The 19,065-nt window shown below is 44.7% G+C and overlaps 1 protein-coding gene across 9 annotated transcripts in view; it reads left to right on the forward strand.

The window, feature by feature from the left end:
• NBN (nibrin) overlaps positions 1-19,065 on the forward strand; it is a 47,466-nt gene that overhangs the window by 15,823 nt on the left and 12,578 nt on the right. For 4 of the 9 annotated variants that reach the window (XM_045581556.1, XM_045581560.1, XM_045581559.1 and 1 more), the window contains 7 exons: positions 111-240; positions 869-1,144; positions 2,513-2,954; positions 10,812-10,883; positions 12,510-12,665; positions 16,320-16,433; positions 18,630-18,911. In XM_045581556.1, coding sequence (XP_045437512.1) covers positions 111-240; positions 869-1,144; positions 2,513-2,954; positions 10,812-10,883; positions 12,510-12,665; positions 16,320-16,433; positions 18,630-18,896 — 1,457 coding nt within the window. In that variant the 3' untranslated portion in view covers positions 18,897-18,911. Of the gene's footprint in view, positions 1-110; positions 241-868; positions 1,145-2,512; positions 2,955-10,811; positions 10,884-12,509; positions 12,666-16,319; positions 16,434-18,629; positions 18,912-19,065 lie in introns of those variants that run through there. The other 5 variants (XM_045581558.1, XM_045581557.1, XM_036437336.2 and 2 more) reach the window with 5 other exon arrangements.

Here is a 19,065-nt window from a genome sequence, read left to right on the forward strand (position 1 = left end):
TGGTGAGGGGCCATCTCGTCAGCTGGCCCCGCTGAGCGGAGACAGCATGCTGCCCGCCTGCCTGCTCCCCTCGGCACGACCAGCAGCCTGTCCTTCTTCCTGTGTTACAGCCGCCAGGACAGCCGCCCCCGGGCCCAGCCTCTCCCAGGGCTTGTCCGTCCAGGAGGAGTTCGGGCCCAGCGCCCCCAGGAGCACTGCGCCCTGCGTGGCCGACTCGGCATCGGAGCAAGCAGACACGTGGTAAAGCCCGTCTCCTCTGAACAGTTATCACCCCGTTTCGTTCTGAATAATCCGTACGAGCCTCACACTGAAAGATGTCATGTTTCAGTATTCAGACAAGGTGCAACTTTTTAAAGAGAAACTGTGTTTAAAAAATCTGAATGACAGCTTACTTGTTTTTCTGTGAAATAAGAACAGCAAAGGCAATATATATTCATTCAGCCATGCAGAGTGTGTGTGTGTGGGGGGGGGGGGGGGGTTAATACATTTTCTGGCATCGAGAGCTGAGCTCTGCTGCAGTCTGTCCTCAGCTGGCCGGACTCCACCACCTCAGTACTTCCCGGCTCTGCCACCTGCTGTGACTGGATGATAGGAGATTCGTCTTCTTGTGATTGTTCACTTTTTATTAATTTTTTCCGTGGAAGTAATTTAAAAGTTTTAAACCAAGCCAAAATTATCGCAGCTTCTCCCGCATTTAGTTGGTAGGAGGACAGGGTGGGTGCGCTGCAGGGTGAGAGGGGCCGGCCTGGGCGCCGATGGGGGGAGCTGGGGTGTATCAGTGCCACTTGACGGCCTGGTTTCTGGGGAACTGGTTTCTGGGGAGCGTGGTGGTATGTTGATTGCCTGGCATTCTTTTCTTTTGCTACAGCATGGATCTGAGCGAAAGGCCAGAAGAAGTCAAAGTCTCCAGAATGGAACAGAAGTTCAGAATGCCTTCACCAGAGAAGGACCCTGCGAAGGAACCCCCCAAAAGGAACTCTGACCGAACTTCTGTAGGACCAGGCGCCCCAGCCAGGGCGGAGATCCCGGACTATCGGCTCTCCCCAGTGACGCTCCCCGCTGCCAACAGAGGTGGAGGTGGGGTGTCCCAGCAGCTGCAGTCCGGCTCCATCCGGAACCACTTCCAGCCAGGCCCCGGGAAGAGGTCCGCTCCCTTCACCCTGTCTGAGAAACTGCTGGCCAGCTCGGCCCGGACTGCCCCCTCACTGCGCTCTGCACGGTCCCCCTCGCCTTTCCTTCTGCTTCTGCCATCTCACCCTCCAGCCTGCGGTCCCTGCTGACTCCCTCCCAGCAGTGCTCTCTGCTTCCCGCCTCCGTGTCCTCCAGGTCTTCTGCATTCTAGAGCCCACCTCCTTCCTCAAATCTTCCCTCACGTGGTTCTTCCCCTACGAAGAGGCTTCTCGGAAAAGGAGGTGGTGCGCTGCTCCCCTGTCTGTCTGAGCACCGTTCATCCTGACATGATGTCTTTCCCATGGACACTGCCAGTCCATGGCTGTTGCTGGCACGCAGCCCTGAGCCCTCTGCTCACGCCTCTCGGTTGTGTGGCTGCCGTCTCTCCTGCCCTTTCCTCTCTCACTGGCGGCCCTTTGCCTCCTTTTTTAGGCATTTTTCTTCCTTTCACTGCGTTTTATCCTCTGTGTAACCTACCTGTAGGTTCCATGATGCTGTTACAGACGGTCAGTGCATTGGGCCCTAAGCTTCACTTTTCCAATGAATTTCCTGCTGTTTCCCAAATGATCGTCCTGAAAACTTTTCTCCCCTGTGACTGAATGTGTATTTTTTTTGTTAGTTCAAACTTTGTCAAAATCTTTGATGCTTTCTTCTCTGCCCCCTCCCCCATACCAGTGGTTTAGTTCTCATTTTCAGTCTGATAAACTCCTTCCTTTCCATCTGGTTGTGTTGCTAACTCTCTGGCTCAAACTCTTGTTATAGAAACCTGTTGGTCCGGCATGCTGAGGTGAGATGGGAGTGACTGGCAGGTCACCTGACTGTTCAGTCCAACGGGAGCCCAGCCCCCTCCTGGGGAGCAGGGCCTGCGCTCGGGGCGCCCAGTGCCCGGGCTTGTGGGACGGGCGCAGCGTTGTCTAGAAAGCCTGTGGCACTGCCGGGGTCGTCTGCAGATGTTCTAATGAGCTCCTCGGCTCCCTCGTCACCCACCAGGTTCCGTCCCCGGTGCTGTCTCCCTGCCACAGGCTCCCAGCGGCAGGTGCTGCTTCCCGGCAGCATGGCCTTTGTGTTTCGTTCTTTTCTCCACGTTGACTTGTCAGCTGCAAAGAGGGAGCTGGCCACACCATGGTAGCCCTGTGCTGGGTCTGTCCTCTCAAAGCAGTAGAGTATATATGGATTATGTACTGTTTCCTGATGCCTATTCTTATTTCCAGGGATACTGTTACTTAATAACACCCAACTATTGTTAATTAAATGGGAGGGGGTGAAAATTGCCAGACTGTTAATTACTTAGCTGTGCTCATTGTCCGTTTTTACTTTTTTCTTTTATATTTTTAAATCTAAGGGAAAGGGATGAAGAAAATCAAGAAACATCTTCATTTAAGTCAGCAAGAATGGAAATGTCTTGTTCTCTCCTGGAACACACACAGCCTGCCACGCCCTCGCTGTGGGCAAGCTGCGGACTGCCTGCCCCGCAGAGGGGGCCGGTGGGGAAGGAGCCAGGCGGCTTCCTCACACACACACAGTCCACGTCCTCTTTGAAAACTTCTGCCACTAAACCTCCTTCTGCAGAAAAACTCAGGCCAGAAAAAAGGAAAATAGATGATTTAGCCGTAGAAAATGAAGTGCTGGAAGAGTTACTCAAGGACACAAAGCCAGAGCTAGACATGGAGGTGCCAGTGCCGGGACCGGAGGGAGCTGCCCACAGCAGAAAGGTGCCAAGGCTGGACATGGAAACAAATGGCTCTCCTAATGACCGAGCCGTGCCAGAGCGTCCCACGCTGCCTGTAAGTAACATTTTTAATGAAAAATACGGTAAATAGAAACTTAGAATGTGAAACAATGCTTGTTTTCGATACTTGTATTGACAGTATCCGTTATGTTCCTTGAAAAAAATTACTATCTTCTGCACCTGTATTAAGTATAAGAAGTTATGGTTGATAAAGTAGATGTTAAAAATACAGCAACTCTGACGGTATATAATAAATGTCAGCAAATAAAACTGTTATTCATGATTGTGGACATTTGGCCATGAATATAAGTATAGGATATATCTTAATAGAGGAATGAAGACAGGAAGATAAAGTTAATGAAACAGAGTATCTACTAAATACATTTTTCCTTTACTTTTATTTAATTATTTTCAATTTATCTTTATTGTTGAAAGTATTACAGATGTACCTTTTTCCCCCCAATTGACCCCCTCCACCCTGCGCCCACCCTCCCACACTTCACCACACTATTGTCTGTGTCCATGGGCTGTGCATCTACAATAATAATCTGTAATAACAAAAGCGTAACATGCTAATGAGACTGGACGTCCTTCCAGACGAAGCCGCAGTGGCAGGGGCTGAGCCCTTAGTACTAGTTGCATGCATCAGGCCTCTAGTGTATGCATGAATTCCCCAGTTAATCTCCCCCACTCCCACCCCCTCCCCACCTTCCTTCTGAGATTTGTCTGACTATTCCATGCTTCTATGTCTCTGGGTCTACTTTGTTCAAATCAGTTCATTTTGTTCATTACGTTCCACATGAGTGAGATTCACTTAGCATAACACTCTCCAGGTCCATTCATGCTGTCTCAGAGGGTAAGAGATCTTTTTTTCTTTTTTTACTGCTGCATAGTATTCTATGGTGCAAATGTACCACAGCTTTTTTATCCACGCATCTACTAATGGGCACTTGGGCTGTTTCCAGAGCTTAGCTATTGTAAATTGTGCTGCTTAATATATTCTTTCTGATTGGTATTTTGGGATTCTTAGGATATATTTATAGAAATGGGATCAAATGAGTTACTCAAATCAGTTACTCATTTTTAATTTTTAATTTTAATTTTTTGAGGAAACTCCATATGTTTTCCATAATGGCTGCACCAGTCTACATTCCCACCAGCAGTGCACTAGGATTCCCTTTTCTCCATATCCTCACCAGCACTGGTCATTTGTTGATTTGTTGATGGTAACCATTCTGACTGGTGTGAGTTGATACCTCATTATCATTTTAATTTGCATCACTCTGATGGTCAGTGAACTTGAGGATTTTTTCATATGTCTCTTGGCCATCTATATGTCCACTAAGTGTCTATTTAGGTCCTTTGCCCATTTTTTAATTGGATTGTTTGTCTTTCTTTTGTTAAGTTGTATGAGTTCCTTATATATTTGAATATTAACCCTTTATCAGATGTATCATTGCCAAATATGTTCTGCCATGCAGTGGGCTCCCTTTTCATTTTGTTGATGGTCTCTTTTGCTGTATAGATGCTTTTTGTTTTGATGTAGTCCCATTTGTTTATCTTCTCCTTAGTTTCCTTTACCCTAGGCGAGTGGTTGGCAAAGTGTGGCTCTTGAGCCACATGTGGCTCTTTGGCCCCTTGAGTGTGGCTCTTCCACAAAATACCATGTGTGGGTGTGCACATACAGTGCTATTGAAACTTCATGGCCCATGCACAGAAGTTGGTTTTCAGCCTGGGCAAGTCTATTTTGAAGAAGTGGCATTAGAACTCCGCCCTAGGAGGTATGTCCACAAACATACTGCTTTGAGAGATGTCTGAGATTTGACTGCCTATGGTTTCTCCTAAGATTTTTATGGTTCCCTGACTTACATTTAAGTCTTATCGATTTTGAGTTTATTCTTGTGTATGGTGTCAGTTGGTAATCTAGTTTCATATTTTTACATGTGTCTGCCTAATTTTCCCAACACCATTTATTGAAGAGTTTATGTAAACTCCATTGTTGCTCTTGCCTCCTCTGTCAAATATAAATTGAGGGTTATTGGTTGGGTTGATTTCTGGGGTCTCTGTTCTGTTCCATTGATCTATATGCCTGTTCTTATGTCAGTATCGGGCTGTTTTGAGTATAGTTGCTTTGTAGTATAATTTGAAATCTGGTATTGTGATTCCTTCAACCTCATTCTTTTTCAAGATTGCTGTAGCTATTTGGGTGGTTGTTTATTTTTTTAGATTCCATATAAATTTTTGGGATGTTCTAGATCTGTGCAGTATGCTGTTGGTGTTTAATAAGGATTGCATTGAATCTGTTGATTGCTTTGGTAGTATGGAGATTTTAATGATGTTGTCCAGGTTGTCCAGCTGGTTAAAATATAGTTGTTCATAGTATTTTTTTTAATGATCCTTTTGTATTTCTGTGGAGACAGTTGTTACTTCTCGCCTTCATTTCTGATTTTGTTTATTTGGGTCCTCTCTCTTTGTTTCTTGATGAATCTGGTTCATCAGTTTTGTTTATCTTTCGAAGAACCAGCTCTTGGTTTTATTGATCTTTTGTATTGTTACTTTATTTTAATTTTTTAGTCTCTATGTCACTATTTCCACTCCAATTATTCCCAGGTGTACATTCCCTACTTTAGCTATTTCTACTCTGGCCCCGGGAAGAGGCACAAAAAGGGCTGCCTATTTGGCTGCCATTTTATCAACTCTACATAAAATACGTATGATATCACTAGAAACTTCTTTTCCGTTTTGATCTTTAATGTCCTATTTTCATGCATGTTGATCATTGTCTTGCCCACTTTGGTCTAAGAAAAATCTCCATCTTCCTCCCTATTTTATGCATCAGAAAGTAGACCAAGTGAGCTCATTAGGTGAGACCACAGACATCATGAAATCAAAGTTTAATATTCTCATCTCCCTTCTTCCCCCCACCCCCAGGCCTGTTAGCTTTGGTCTCATTCATGGTCATCCCTCCTATAAATGGCTAAGGGGTGAGGACAGGACTTAGTAAAAGGATGAGGCGTAAGAGATTGGGAATGCAATGGTTATTGAGAACTGGTGTGCATCCAGCACGGTATAAATTGATGGCTACTATTGAAAGAAAAAAGCATATGTCTTATTTAGCCTATATATTGGCATCTTCCCATGAGGAAGAGAACCCTCATTGTGTACTTCTAAGTAGTGAGCTGCAGATGCCCTGTGTGGAGTACACTGCAGCTGCAAGAAGCACCTGGTGAGCTTCTTACTTCTTTATTATTTTTTAAAATATATTTTTATTGATTTCAAAGAGGAAGGGAAAGGGAGAGAGAGATGGAAACACCAATGATGACGAAGAATCAGATTGGCTGTTTCCCACATGCCCCCACTAGGGATTGAGCTCACAGCCCAGCCATTTATGCCCACGACCAGAATCGAACCCGGGACCCTTCAGTTTGCAGGCTAAGGCTCTGTCCACTGAGCTAAACCAACCTGTGAGCTTTTATCTGTGGCTCCCAGACCAGAGCTTAGACCAGAGAGGCCCAGAAAACGTCCCCTTGCTGTAAGAGGTAGGGTTCCTCTGTGGTCTTAAAAACTCAAATAGTGGCTTAAGGAAGTCATGGCTGCTCCTTTCCTATAGAAGAAGCCAGAGAAGGCAACAGTGCTGCTTGGCAGTTCCCAGGAGTCTGCCTGCCTGCTCTGCAGTGTGGCCCCTGCCCCCATCATGGCTTCGCGCCTCTAAGGTTACAGTCCCTCCTGCAGCCCAAAGCTACGTTCCAGGAGGAAGCCCGGGACAGACAGCAGAAGGCTTTCCAGCTTTTACAGGCTTTCCTCAGCAACCTCACTTGAAGCTTGGATTATTGGCCAGAATTTAGTCATGGCCTGTGCCACTCCCCATCCGTCCTTCGTTCCCAGTCCCCAAGAGAGTCTGGGAGATGCTGTACACTTGTCACATGGTCGTCCCCAATGCACTCATCCTTGTGAGGAAGGAGGAGGATGGACACTGAGATGCCCTCTCGCCGGATTGAGAGCTTCAGACCAAGGGGCCCCTTATTGTCAGAGTGAGGATTAGCTGTCCCTTTACCAGGAGGTTGCTTGAGCCACGTGGCCAACGGTGGCACAGGTGCCACGCCATGGAGAGCTCAATTAGCTTAATGTGGCCGGCGGTGCCATGCAAGGATGACGTCCTGGCCGAGTCCCACGCGGCCGGTCGTCCCCATGCAGACACATGTCCTCTGCTTGCCTGTGAGTCCCGTCGTCATGCTAGCTCACCTGTTCCAGAGCCTCTGAGAGTTAGGTCCCAGTTCTGTTCCTGTTGCCACCCCTCCTGCACTTATTTCTAATTTTTATATGTTTAATAGCCTTTCTTTTTTTAGTTCTCTCCCAGATTGATCCACTGCTCATAGTGGTCACAGCCGTGTCTGGCAGTGGCTATGGTTTTAGTTAGAGAATTTTGGTCCATCCTGTGTGGCTGCTCATGAATCTCCCTAAATATCTGCTTGGACTGCACGTTCTCCCAGGCTCCTGTCACCAAGGGGAAGTGGGAGAGAGACAGGAAATGGGCATAGACCCCGTGATGCTGGGACCATTAGACAAGGCTTCTGTGCACCTGAAAAGATTCCATTTAAATGCCAAGGGTTAGCCCGGCTGGTGTGGCCCAGTGGTTGAGATCAGCACATGAACCAGGAGGTCAGGGTTCAATTCCCAGTCAGGGCACATGCCTGGGTTTGGGCTCAATCCCCAGTAGGGGGCGTGCAGGAGGTAGTTATCAGTGATTCTCATCATTGATGTTTCTATCTCTCTCTCTCTCTCTCCCTTCTTCTCTCTGAAATCTAAAAACATATTTAAATGCTAAAGTTTACATGCTCTCAGGTTGTCAGGGGATATTATTTAATTTTGCTCTATAATTCTATGGCATGATTTTCTTGTCTTTATTTTACAACTTGAGAATTCATGACATTCTGAATAAAAATGCAGTACAACGTAAATATGTGTATAGACTTTTGGAGAGTGAATAGCAATTTGTGGCATATCTTTGGATATTTTAAAAGTTAAATCACTGTATTTTAACACTATAACTTTTTTAGTGAAAATCTTGTCACAAAACTTTTTATTTTCAATGTGAGATAAGTTTTAAAACCTTTTTTATTTTGAGAGGAATGCTGATTCACACCTGTTGTAAGGAATTGTATGGAGAGATCGCATACCACTGCCCTGTCTCCGAGTGTAACGTCTGGCATGACTGCAGTTCATCAGTCTTAACTCAGACAGTCTGTGGTCAAAACTAAGAGAATTTTTAATTCTCTTAGTTTTGTCATTTTTAAGAATTTAAAATGTCAGAAAGTACTTGAGGATACTCATGGAATTGCACTTAATATTTCTACTACAGAAGTAATTATCAGAAAAAGTATTTCTTAATCCTTCCATGTAAAAGCTTTTTGCAGTTTTAAGAAGGCAAAAAATGTGATACTTCTCGTTGACATTGGATTCTTTAGTTATATTTCAGAAAGGCCTTTTCTAAGCTGTGTTGTGGTAGAACTGCCATTTTCCTGTTTGGGGATTTAGATGTGGGCTGGAGCCTGCCTGTGAGGTTTTCTGTAAGCTCATGTAGAAAGCTGCGGGCGAGAGCCTCCTGCTTGGGGCTTATTCTAAATGGCCGCCCAAGTCTAGGCCTTAATCTCCATCTCCAGCCTCCATAGGATGCCGACAGGAGGTGGCACCCACTGTCTGTACATGCCTCCCTCTCCTCTTCCCACCTCCTGGTGTAAATCACGCTTTCCTCCTCTCCAGGGCCTGTCAGGGTTTGCACAAAACTTGGCTTTCTCCATTGCTGGGGAAACCCAAGCCTCCTGCTCACTCCATAGCTGTAGCCATCTTGGTTGGGTTAATTTGCATACTTGCTATGATTGGCTGGTGGGCATGGATTGTAGGTGTGGTGGAGGTATATTCAATTTGCATATTGCTCTTTTATTATCGGGTCTAGTAATAATTAATGTCGTTTTTAAACATTTGTTTAAAATCTTGCTTGGCGTTGACTTGTATTGACATAACCTTCAAACACATGGTATCTACAGAACGTGTGAAGTGCAATTAACAAGTTTTGCTTGAAAAAGTTTGTGTTTGGTTTGGTTTTTGTTGCAAAACGAGGGCTAAGAAGATGGCGGATGAAGAGCATATTCGGCACTGCATGCTTTACGAGTTCCAATTAGGAAGAAAAGCAAGTGAGGCTGCAAAAAACATCTGTAGTGCTCTTGGTCAAGATGCAGTTAGCGCCAGAAAATGCCAGCGTTGGTTTGAGAAATTTCGCGAGGGAAATTTTTTGTTAGATGACAAGAGTGGTCGAGGCCGTGTGTCCAATTTTGATCAAGAAGCTCTTCAAGCTCTTTTGGTGCAAAATCCTCAAATTACCCAACAAGAGCTTGCGACAACTTTAAATTGTTCACAAAAAACAATTTCCAATCAATTGCGTGTACTTGGCAAAGTCCAAAAGTTTGGAAAATGGGTTCCTCATGAGTTGACTGACAACAACCGTAATCAAAGAGTCACAGTTTGCAGTTCGCTCCTCTCTCGTCAAAACCGTTTGCCGTTTTTAGAGCAAATTGTTACCGGAGATGCACAATGGGTGCTGTATGTTAATTTGAAAAGGCTGCCTCAATGGTTGGACAAAAATGAGGCTCCACAGCCCATGCCAAAACCTGACTTGCATGCGAAAAAAGTGATGTTGTGTGTTTGGTGGAATTTTAAAGGAATTCTTCATTATGAACTTTTACCATCTACCCAAACCATTACAAGTGCAGTGTATAGTGCCCAATTGGAAAGGTTAGCCCAAGCTTTAAGAGAAAAAGAACCCGCGCTGATTAATCGGAAGGGCGTAATTCTTCACCACGATAACACACGACCGCATACTGCAAGAATCACTGCTGAAAAACTGCGCCAGTTGGAATGGGAAGTTCTCCCTCCACCTGCATAGTCTCCTGATATTGCCCCTTCCGATTACCATTTGTTTCGTTCTTTGCAAAACTTTCTTCTTGGAAAAAAATTTAATAATGAAGAATGCCTCAAAAATGCATTGACCGAATTTTTTGCATCAAAATCACAAGAATTTTACAACAGAGGGATTAAAATGCTTCCTGAGCGTTGGGCACAAGTAGTAGAAAACAACGGCAACTATATTGTTGATTAAATTTTGTTGTATTGTTTAAATAAATTCGATTTAAAAAAGTATTAGAAAACGACGTTAATTATTACTAGACCTAATAGGATATTATGACCATTTCTCATATAAATATATGTTTTTGTTAATCCTCATCTGAGGATATTTTTTCCATTGATTATTTTTTTAAAATATATTTTATTGATTTTTTTACAGAGAGGAGGAGAGAGGAATAGAGAGCTAGAAACGTCAATGAGAGATAAACATCAACCAGCTGCCTCTTGCACACCCCCTACTGGGGATGTGCCCGCAACCAACGTACATGCCCTTGACCTGAATCGAACCTGGGATCTTTCAGTCCGCAGATCAACACTCTACCACTGAGCCAAACTGGTTTCAGCTCCATTGATTACTAGAGAAAGTGGAAGGGAGGGGGAGAGACAGAGAGAGAGAAATATCAATGTGAGAGAGACACATCAATTGGTTGCCTCCCACAGCACTCCAACAGTCCTCAGACCAACACTCCAACCACTGAGCTGGGGCCCACTTTTCATATTAAATGTCTCTTACATGCATAGCTTACCTGAACTTAGATTGCTTCCAGCTCTGCTCTTATGACTAACTCATACTACAGTAGATTTTCCACATATATGTGTATTCCTATTCCCATCTCATAGTTTCTATAGGAAAGGTACTTGAAAGTCAGAGTCAGGAGCATGAATATTGCTGAGGTTCTCAGGAATACCATTTTATAACTTCTTTGAACAATGTATATACTTTCATTTTCAGCAAGAAAATGAAATTGGGAAGAAATGTGAGATCAAGAAAGAATCACTGCCATCAACTAAAGAAGAGCCATCTGTGAGGAAACTTTATTTGCTTTTTCTAAAGATTTGACTTCTGTGGGACTATCTTCTCATCATTTTTCCGTCAGTGCATATTCTCAGAATTGATTATCTTTCTGCATCTTGGTCTCAGAACTGTGCCTCCTAGAAAGAGGAGGTCATATTGTGACCATCCGATAGCCGACAGTGAGGCGATCCCCTGCCCTCTACTCCATAGACTGTGACCTCAAACGAGCCATTGTCACGTCTGTTTATAAAACCAGGTGACACTCTATCACGTAGAATGAGGATGTGGAATTTTTCTAACCTGAAGCACACCAGCAAAGCATGAGGCCGTTGCTTTATTCGGGCTCCTGATTGCAATCTGTCACTCTCTGATGAACCTTTTTTCTTGTTGTTTCCCATTTTCCTTCTCTCCCAGTCTTTATCTTAGTCCTGTTAGCAACTTCCTTGTGAAAATATACAAAACAGTTTAAAAACTGAGACATGGCCCCAGCCGGTTTGGCTCAGTGGATAGAGGGTCGGCCTGTGGACCAAACGGTCCGGGTTCTCTTCCGGTCAAGGGCACTGGCTTGGTGGCAGGTTCTTCCCCGGCCCAGAACCTGTTCAGGGGCATGCTGGAAGCAACCAATTGATGTGTTTTTCTTTCACATCAGTGTTTCCCTTTCTCTTTTTCTCTCTTTTCCACTCTCTCTAAAAATCAAGGGGAAAATATCCCCGGGTGAGAATTAACAACAAAAATAATACAAATGGAGACGTGGGCCTGGGCAGCTGTGCCATGTGGATGTGTGGCTGTTAGTTAGGAACAGACGATGTGGAAAATCTCAGTTGGCCAGTTGGTCAGGAGGGAGTCTCCGGGCTGGTTTTAGTAACTGTTAATCCCAAATGAAAAAGGGTCTTCATTTCAGAAGGTAGTGAGTCCAGAACTAATGATTTTTCTGAGGTGCCAAAAATAATAAAAAATAAAAATTACTGAAAATCCAAGAAAACTTAAATATAATAGATAAGATCTTGTGGAGTGGATTGTACACTAATCTTGGAATATGGTTTTATTTGTTTTTATTTTTAAATATATTTTTATTGATTTCAGAGAGGGGGAGAGACAGAGAAACATCAGTGATAAGAAAGAATCATTACTTGGCTGCCTCCTGCATGCCCCACACTGGGAATTGAGCCTGCAACACAGACATGTGCCTTGATGGGGAATCGAACCATGACCTCCTGGTTCATAGGTTGATGCTCAAGCATTGAGCCATGCTGGCTAGGCTAGAGTATGGTTTTAATGAGAAGCAAACAGTACTAAGATTTTTTGCCAAGAAAATATGTATAAGAAGATAAATTGTTTATCGAGATGATATTTATTAAAATAGGCTACTAAATTTGAAATACTAAGATTTAAAATGCCATATGCCCTCTGTCATAGATTAGTGTGTTATAAATGTTTCTAGAGTTCTAGAGTGCTTGGATAAATACTTTTCTGGTTTTGAAATAGATATAATTTGATTCCAAATACAAAGTTCTGATGCTAGAAAGAAACCTTTTTAACTGTTTATTCAGTATTTGGACTTCTAAAATTTAGATCCCTCAATGACAAATAATTTTCCTTTTCTTATTTCTTACCCATCCACTTACCCCGTATAAGAACAATGACAAACCCCAGAGCATTGATGAGATGCCTCTGAAGAAGGTGTTGCTGACGGAGTTCAGGTCCCTGGTGGTGAGTGGCTTTGCCTCCAGAAATGCCCCCAGTGTCAAGCGTGATCATGGTCCACTGAAGAATTTCAAGAAATTCAGAAAGGTACATGTTCCTTCACTAAAAAACCACCAGAGGGCAGTGTGTCAAGTGGTTTTAGAACTACTAGTAATACTAACAAGTAGTCAAAGCAGCTCGAGTTGAAATCTGGTGCTCTTTCTCCAGCCTAAGACAGTTAAGGCATGAACTGACAGTTAGTGCATGGAACACCTAAACCGAAACAAGCCTCACTGAGACTGGATTCCTCACGATGCATTCCCTGTCCCCCTCGCCTCCCCTCCCCAGCGGTGTCCGGCTCCTGCCGGTCCTCTCAGTTCTCATACTGATCAGTGACTACCCGAAGGGATTCTGTAACCCAGGACTTTATAAGGATAGCAGGTTTGTGGAAGATAACAGCAAATGCAGTAAGAAAATGAGGCCCTGCTGGGTAGGGGGGGGTACAGCCTCAGGTCCCCCATCAAGCTCTGCCGGGCAGGGGGCGTGGCCTCATGTCTCCCAGCCCCTGCTTGAGGGCACAAGAGTGTGATGACCATTTGCATATTAGCTCTTTATTAAATAGGATGCATATGTAAAGTAAAATTATAAATACACGAGGCCTGGTGCACAAATTCATGTACCAGTGGGTCCCTCCACCTGACCTGTGGGATCAGGCTGAAACTGGCTCTCTGACATCCTCTGAGGGACCCCGGAATGCAGGAGGGTGCAGACCAGGCTGAGGGATCCCACCGGTGCATGATCGGGGCTAGGGAGGGTTGTGGGAGGTTGGCCAACCGGGGAGGGACCCCAGGAGAACTCCAGGGTGTGTCCAGTCCATCTCGCTCAGTCCCAATCCAATCGCTGGACCCAAGCAGTAAGCTAACCTACCGGTCAGAGTGTCTGCCCCCTGGTGGTCAGTACACATCATAGCGAACAATTGAGTGGCCTTAGCATATCCTATCTAATAAAAGAGTGATATGCAAATTAACCATCACTCCGCTGTGCCCACAAGCCACGCCTACCAGCCAATCAGGACCAAGTATGCAAATTAACCCAACTAAGATGGGTGCGGCCATGGAAAAAGGAGGCTTGGGTTTCCCTGGCGATGGAGGAAGCCAAGCTTTCCACAAACCCTGACCATCCCAGGCCTCTGCTTAACGCTACAAAGTTTCAATTATAGATGATAAATGAATCCCAACAGAAATGGCTGCCACCATGGAGGGAGCAGAAGTGGCTCCACTCCAGGCTACAAAGTTTCAGTTGTAGAAGGTAAATAAATTCCAGATACCAGGGCCTCTGCTTGGGTCCCAGGGGTCGTAGCCAGCCTGCAAACCACCACAGGCCCCTCACCCAAGCCTCCCCACACCCCAAGGGAACCCCCATCCTGATCCTGGACATCCTCAGGGCAAACCAGCTGGCACCAGGCCTCTATCCTATCTAATAAAAGAGTAATATGCAGATTGACCATCACTCCAACATACAAGATGGCTGTCCCTATATGGTCAAAGATCCTGCCCCCATGTGGACACAAGATGGCCAGCAGGGGAGGGCAGTTGGGAGGGACCAGGCCTGCAGAGGAGGAAAGTTGGTGGCAAACAGGCTGGCAGGGGAGCAGTTAGACATCAATCAGGCTGCCAAGGCAGTGGTTAGGGGGTGATCAGGCTGGCAGGCAGGAATGGTTAGGGGCAATCAGGAAGGCAGACAGGCAAGCAGTTGGGAGCCAGCAGTCCTGGATTTACAACGGACAGTTGTACATCCCTTGAGGAGTCTCAGATCGGAGAGGGTGCAGGCTGGGCTGAGGGACACCCTCCCCTGCCCCATGCACGAATTTCATGCACCAGGCCTCTAGTCATTAGCATATTACACTTTGATTGGTTGAATGGACTATCAGACACTTAACATATTAGGCTTTTATTGTATAGGATACCCTCATTGTTACCATCAGACCTGAGTGCTGCCTCTTTTAGGAACGATTAGATCATTATTTTGTCCATGAGGTTGTCTATGTTCTTTGCTGTCTGCTCTGGGCTGTCTGGCTCCACTGTGAACATGCTCTGACAGCTCTTGCTCATGCGGTTGATAAAAATGCTCTAGTAATCATTTCAAGGCAGCGTCTCTGGAAACAGGGTTTCTCTGGAACGGGATCTGTGTGATGCTCGCTGTGACCATGAGGTACTGGATTTGTCTCTCCAATGGCAGCTGCTAATAACATTTCCCAGTTACATTAGAGGTCTGCCCACTCTGACAGCTCCACAGGGTCTGCCCTCCATTTAAGAGGAAGAACTTGTGCATGGAGTGGAAGAGGGGGGTCTCCATCACAGAGCTCCCTTACCTCCCACCCACAGCCAGGAGCGCACAGGGGCATCTTCATTCTTCTTCACCCAGTGATACGTTTTTAGAGAGACAGCAAAGGGGGGTGAGAGAGAAAGAGCAACAGGATGTGAGAGAGAAATTGTCTCCTGTTTTCGCCCTGACTGGAATTAAACAGCAGTCCTGGTGTATGCCCTAACGGGTCAAACACACAACCTTTGGTGCACAGATGACACTTCAAGCACCTGAGCCACCCAGCCAGGAATGGGGGCATTCACATTCCCTATTTCCTGTTAAGTACCCAGTTACAAAACTCATGGCCAAAATCCAAATGACATATTTTTTTTTGTATTAATTAAGTTACCAAAGGAAAAGCCATAATATTCACTGTTGCTCAGGGGTGATGAAGGGATATAAAGTAGTACTTATTTCTGGAAAGTAATTTGGAAAAATTTAAAACCCTTAAAAGTGTTAATATCCTTAACAAGGAATTTTTTGAGAGTATAAAAGAAATTCAACCCAAAATTTGTAGGAAAATATGTTTAATATGATTACCTCTAATGAAAGAATTAGTCTGTTTTTCTTTATATACCCAAATCAATGACACAGTTTTATATGTAATCTTAAAATACTGCTTAATGATGTCAATGAATTTAACATTCCCTTTCCGGTTCTTGTATTGAAATTTTAAAAAATATGTCCCATAAATAGTAAGAATTTATTACTTACTCCCTAAAGTGCACTTGTTATGGGTTTTCATATATTTTTAAGCACTTCTTTATTTGTAAGCAATTAAAGTTTCAATTAAAAGTATAAACTGTTGCCATATCCAACATCTCTTGCTAGGGATGTATAAGTCAGAAAGTTTGAATACTTGAATATTTGCAAGTGTCAGCAGGACTTAAGCTCTGAAATCTTTAGAACACAATATTCGACTTTAAATTATAGTGTGTGCTCACCTGGAGTTGCTCTGATTGGTAGATGATGTGCTATGTGATTTTTGAGCAAAACCTCCAAATTAAAAATCTTAAATTTTCTTAATACATAAATCTAGTCATGTATCTACATCTTGGTATAATAATAGCCAAACATAGGGCAAATACGTGGCTCTACCACAGTGACTGCTCTGTCTCTCACATTGTCACCCAGAGGTTATAGACATCTTTGGCACTGGTATTACCCACTAGAGGTCTGATGCATGAAATTCATGCAAGAGTAGGTCTTCCTTCCCCCGGCTGCTGGCACCCAGGGCCCGAGCTTCCCTTGTAACCCTGGCTTCGTCCAGAAGGACATCCAGTCTAATTAGCATATTATGTTTTTATTATTGTAGATGATTTATAACCCTTGCTGTGTTTAAGCTCTTAAAAATGATTGTCTTAACCTGTTGATGCATTTAAGCTTACTACTTAACAGGTCGCATTTTCGGGAGCAGGAAAACTCCCACAGATCATTGGAGGATCAGACCTAGTAGCCCATCATGCTCGGAAGAATACAGAATTAGAAGACTGGTTAAGGCAGGAAATGGAGGTTAGTAGAAGTGGGGCCTGTAACTTGTTTGCTGTGCATTTTGATCCCTTGTGGTTTCCTTAAATTCTTCTCTGATCTATTTATTTATTTTTGTACACTCTCTCTTTATTTTTATTATTGACACTATTATAGATGTCAATTTCCCCAGTTTCCCCCTTTACCCGACTCCTGCCCTGCCTTCCCTCTGTCCATCACACATCGTCTGTGTTCATGGGTTGTGCATGTATGTTCTCTGGCTAATCCATTCACCCTCCATCCAGTCCCCCTGACAGCTGTCGGTCTCTTCCATGGGCCTATGCCTCTGTTTCTGTTTTGTTCATCCGTTTATTTTCTTCATTAGGTTCCACATGTGAGATCACATGGTCCTTGTCTTTCTCTGACTGGCTCATTTCACTTAGCACCGTGATTAGCAAACTGTGGCTCGAGAATCACATGCAGCTCTTTGGCCCCTTGAATGTGGCTCTTTCACAAAATACCACGGCCTGGGCGAGTCTATTTTGAAGATGTGGTGTCAGAAGTTTAAGTTTAAAAAATTTGGCTCTCAAAAGAAATTTCAGTTGTTGTACTGTTGATATTTGGCTTTGTGGACTAATGAGTTTGCTGACCGCTGATTCTTAGCACAGTACTCCCAGGTCCCTCTGTGCTGTCTCAAGAGTAAGTTCTCAAAAGCAAACTTAAGTGACCTGCGGTTGGTCATTCAGGAACATGCTTGAGTTAAGTGCTGCTCGTTCACTTATTTCCCTCGGATTCAGCACTGGGCTTTGATCTGCAGATGCAGCCTTTTTAATTCAAGGAAATTTCTGTTAAAGCTTTCTAATTATTTTTGTATTGGTTTCAGAGAGGAAGGAAGAGAGACATAGAGACATCAATGATGAGGAAATCATTGATTGGTGACCTCCTGGTTCATAGGTTGATGCTCAACCACTGCACCATGCCAGCCAGGCTTCTGTTACATCTTTCAAAACACTTGTATTTTCTGGGTTCTGTACATTTAAGACCCAACTGTCTTTTATTAGCTCACCGTGACCCTCCACATTCCTATCTTCTGCATTCATTGTGATTTTTAAGCTCTTTCACTATATCAGAAATTCAGATTTAGCAGTACATATTTCTGGAAAGTAATTTGGAAAAGTTTATGTTTCTTGCCAGCTATGTGATCTTGTGATCTTGGGCAAATTACTTAACTTCTGTCTGCCTCCGTTTTATAGCACCTCTGCTTCATAGACTTTGTGTGAGGACTAAATAAGGCTCCACATATAGAGTATCTGTAACAGGGGAACTGTCAGTCTTAGCTATTTCTAATTTATTCAATTCTGAAATGATGTTATAGTTCTGTTTGTTTGCCTAGCATTCGTTTCCTGTCTTTTTTTTATCATTTAACTTTCTCACTGCTTTCACGTCCTTGTTAATGTGTGTATTTTTTATTCTTAAGTTATTGTTTTTTGCAGACTGGATTCTTCATCTTCTTTGGCAAGTTCTGTTCTGTCCCCTTTCCCCCCAGTGTGTGGAGTGGCGCTGCTGTTTCCGTTCATCAGCAGCTGTTTAAAGTGACCTGTCCAGTACGCGCTCTGCTGTGTGAAGTGTCCTGGGCCATCTTACGTAGGGATTACTTTCTAAAGCCAGTTTGTGAGCCAAAAACTGAATGTAGTTGAAGTTCCTCCCACCCTCAGCTTGCTATAGAGAACAGGGCTATCCGGTGGGTCACACTGCCCACTCGCTGGCATGTGCTTGGCAGAGGCCCAGGGAGACGCGTCTAGTCTCTGGAGCCTGAAGCCCTGGAGTGAGGAAAGGGAGGGCGCAGCTGGAGCCGGCATGGCCCTGGGCTGGAAGGAGGGGGAGCAGCAGAGTGCGTCCTGTCCCATAGGAGTCTCCTGGCTCCTCCGTTTGCTGACATGTCCAGGATGCTGGTCAGTGTCGGTCCCACTGACTCCCCTCCCACCACTCATCCCTCCTGCAGCCACCACCGTCCTCTCCCTGCTCCGGCCATTCTTTCCTACGTTTAGGGTGCCAGCAAGAAGGCTCAGGTTCGGTCAGCTCTAGCACTTTGAATGGACTGGGTCAGTGTGAGGCTTCTGTCCCCTCAGTCTGGCTCTCTGGGTAGCCACCTTGTGAAGCCCATGCGTGGACCCTGCTCCCCGGACTGGGAGAAAGTGGCGCAGCGCCTGGCGTTTTCCTGTTTCCTGTCTATTTCATTAGAATTGGGAGAGGGAGACCTTGTGTTCTGATTTATGCCGCCAAGCCTCCTGGCAGGATTTGGGGTCCCTTCCTTCTCCTACGGGGCGCGGCGCCTCCTGTCTCAGCTCCCTGGGCTGCCCGCGGCTCGGCTACACCCCGCCCCGGCTCTCCGCCCTGCTCTCTGCCTCTGCTGCCGCCCTGGCAGTTACCGGATTGGGAGTCAGCTCCGGAGGTTTTCTGGAGTTTAGTATATTTTCACTCTGTGCGCTAAACATAATAATTCTTTGAACCCTCCAGCCTGATTTGAATATGGAAAGATTGTGAGATGTATTTTTTCCAAACCCTTAAAAAATATCAGTAATATGAGGATTTCAATTTCTTGATACTATTTTATTTATTTATTTTTTTTAATATATTTTATTGATTTTTTTACAGAGAGGAAGGGAGAGAGATAGAG

This window comes from Pipistrellus kuhlii, unplaced genomic scaffold (genome assembly GCF_014108245.1).
Source record: "Pipistrellus kuhlii isolate mPipKuh1 unplaced genomic scaffold, mPipKuh1.p scaffold_m20_p_14, whole genome shotgun sequence".
NCBI classification, from domain to species: domain Eukaryota; kingdom Metazoa; phylum Chordata; class Mammalia; order Chiroptera; family Vespertilionidae; genus Pipistrellus; species Pipistrellus kuhlii.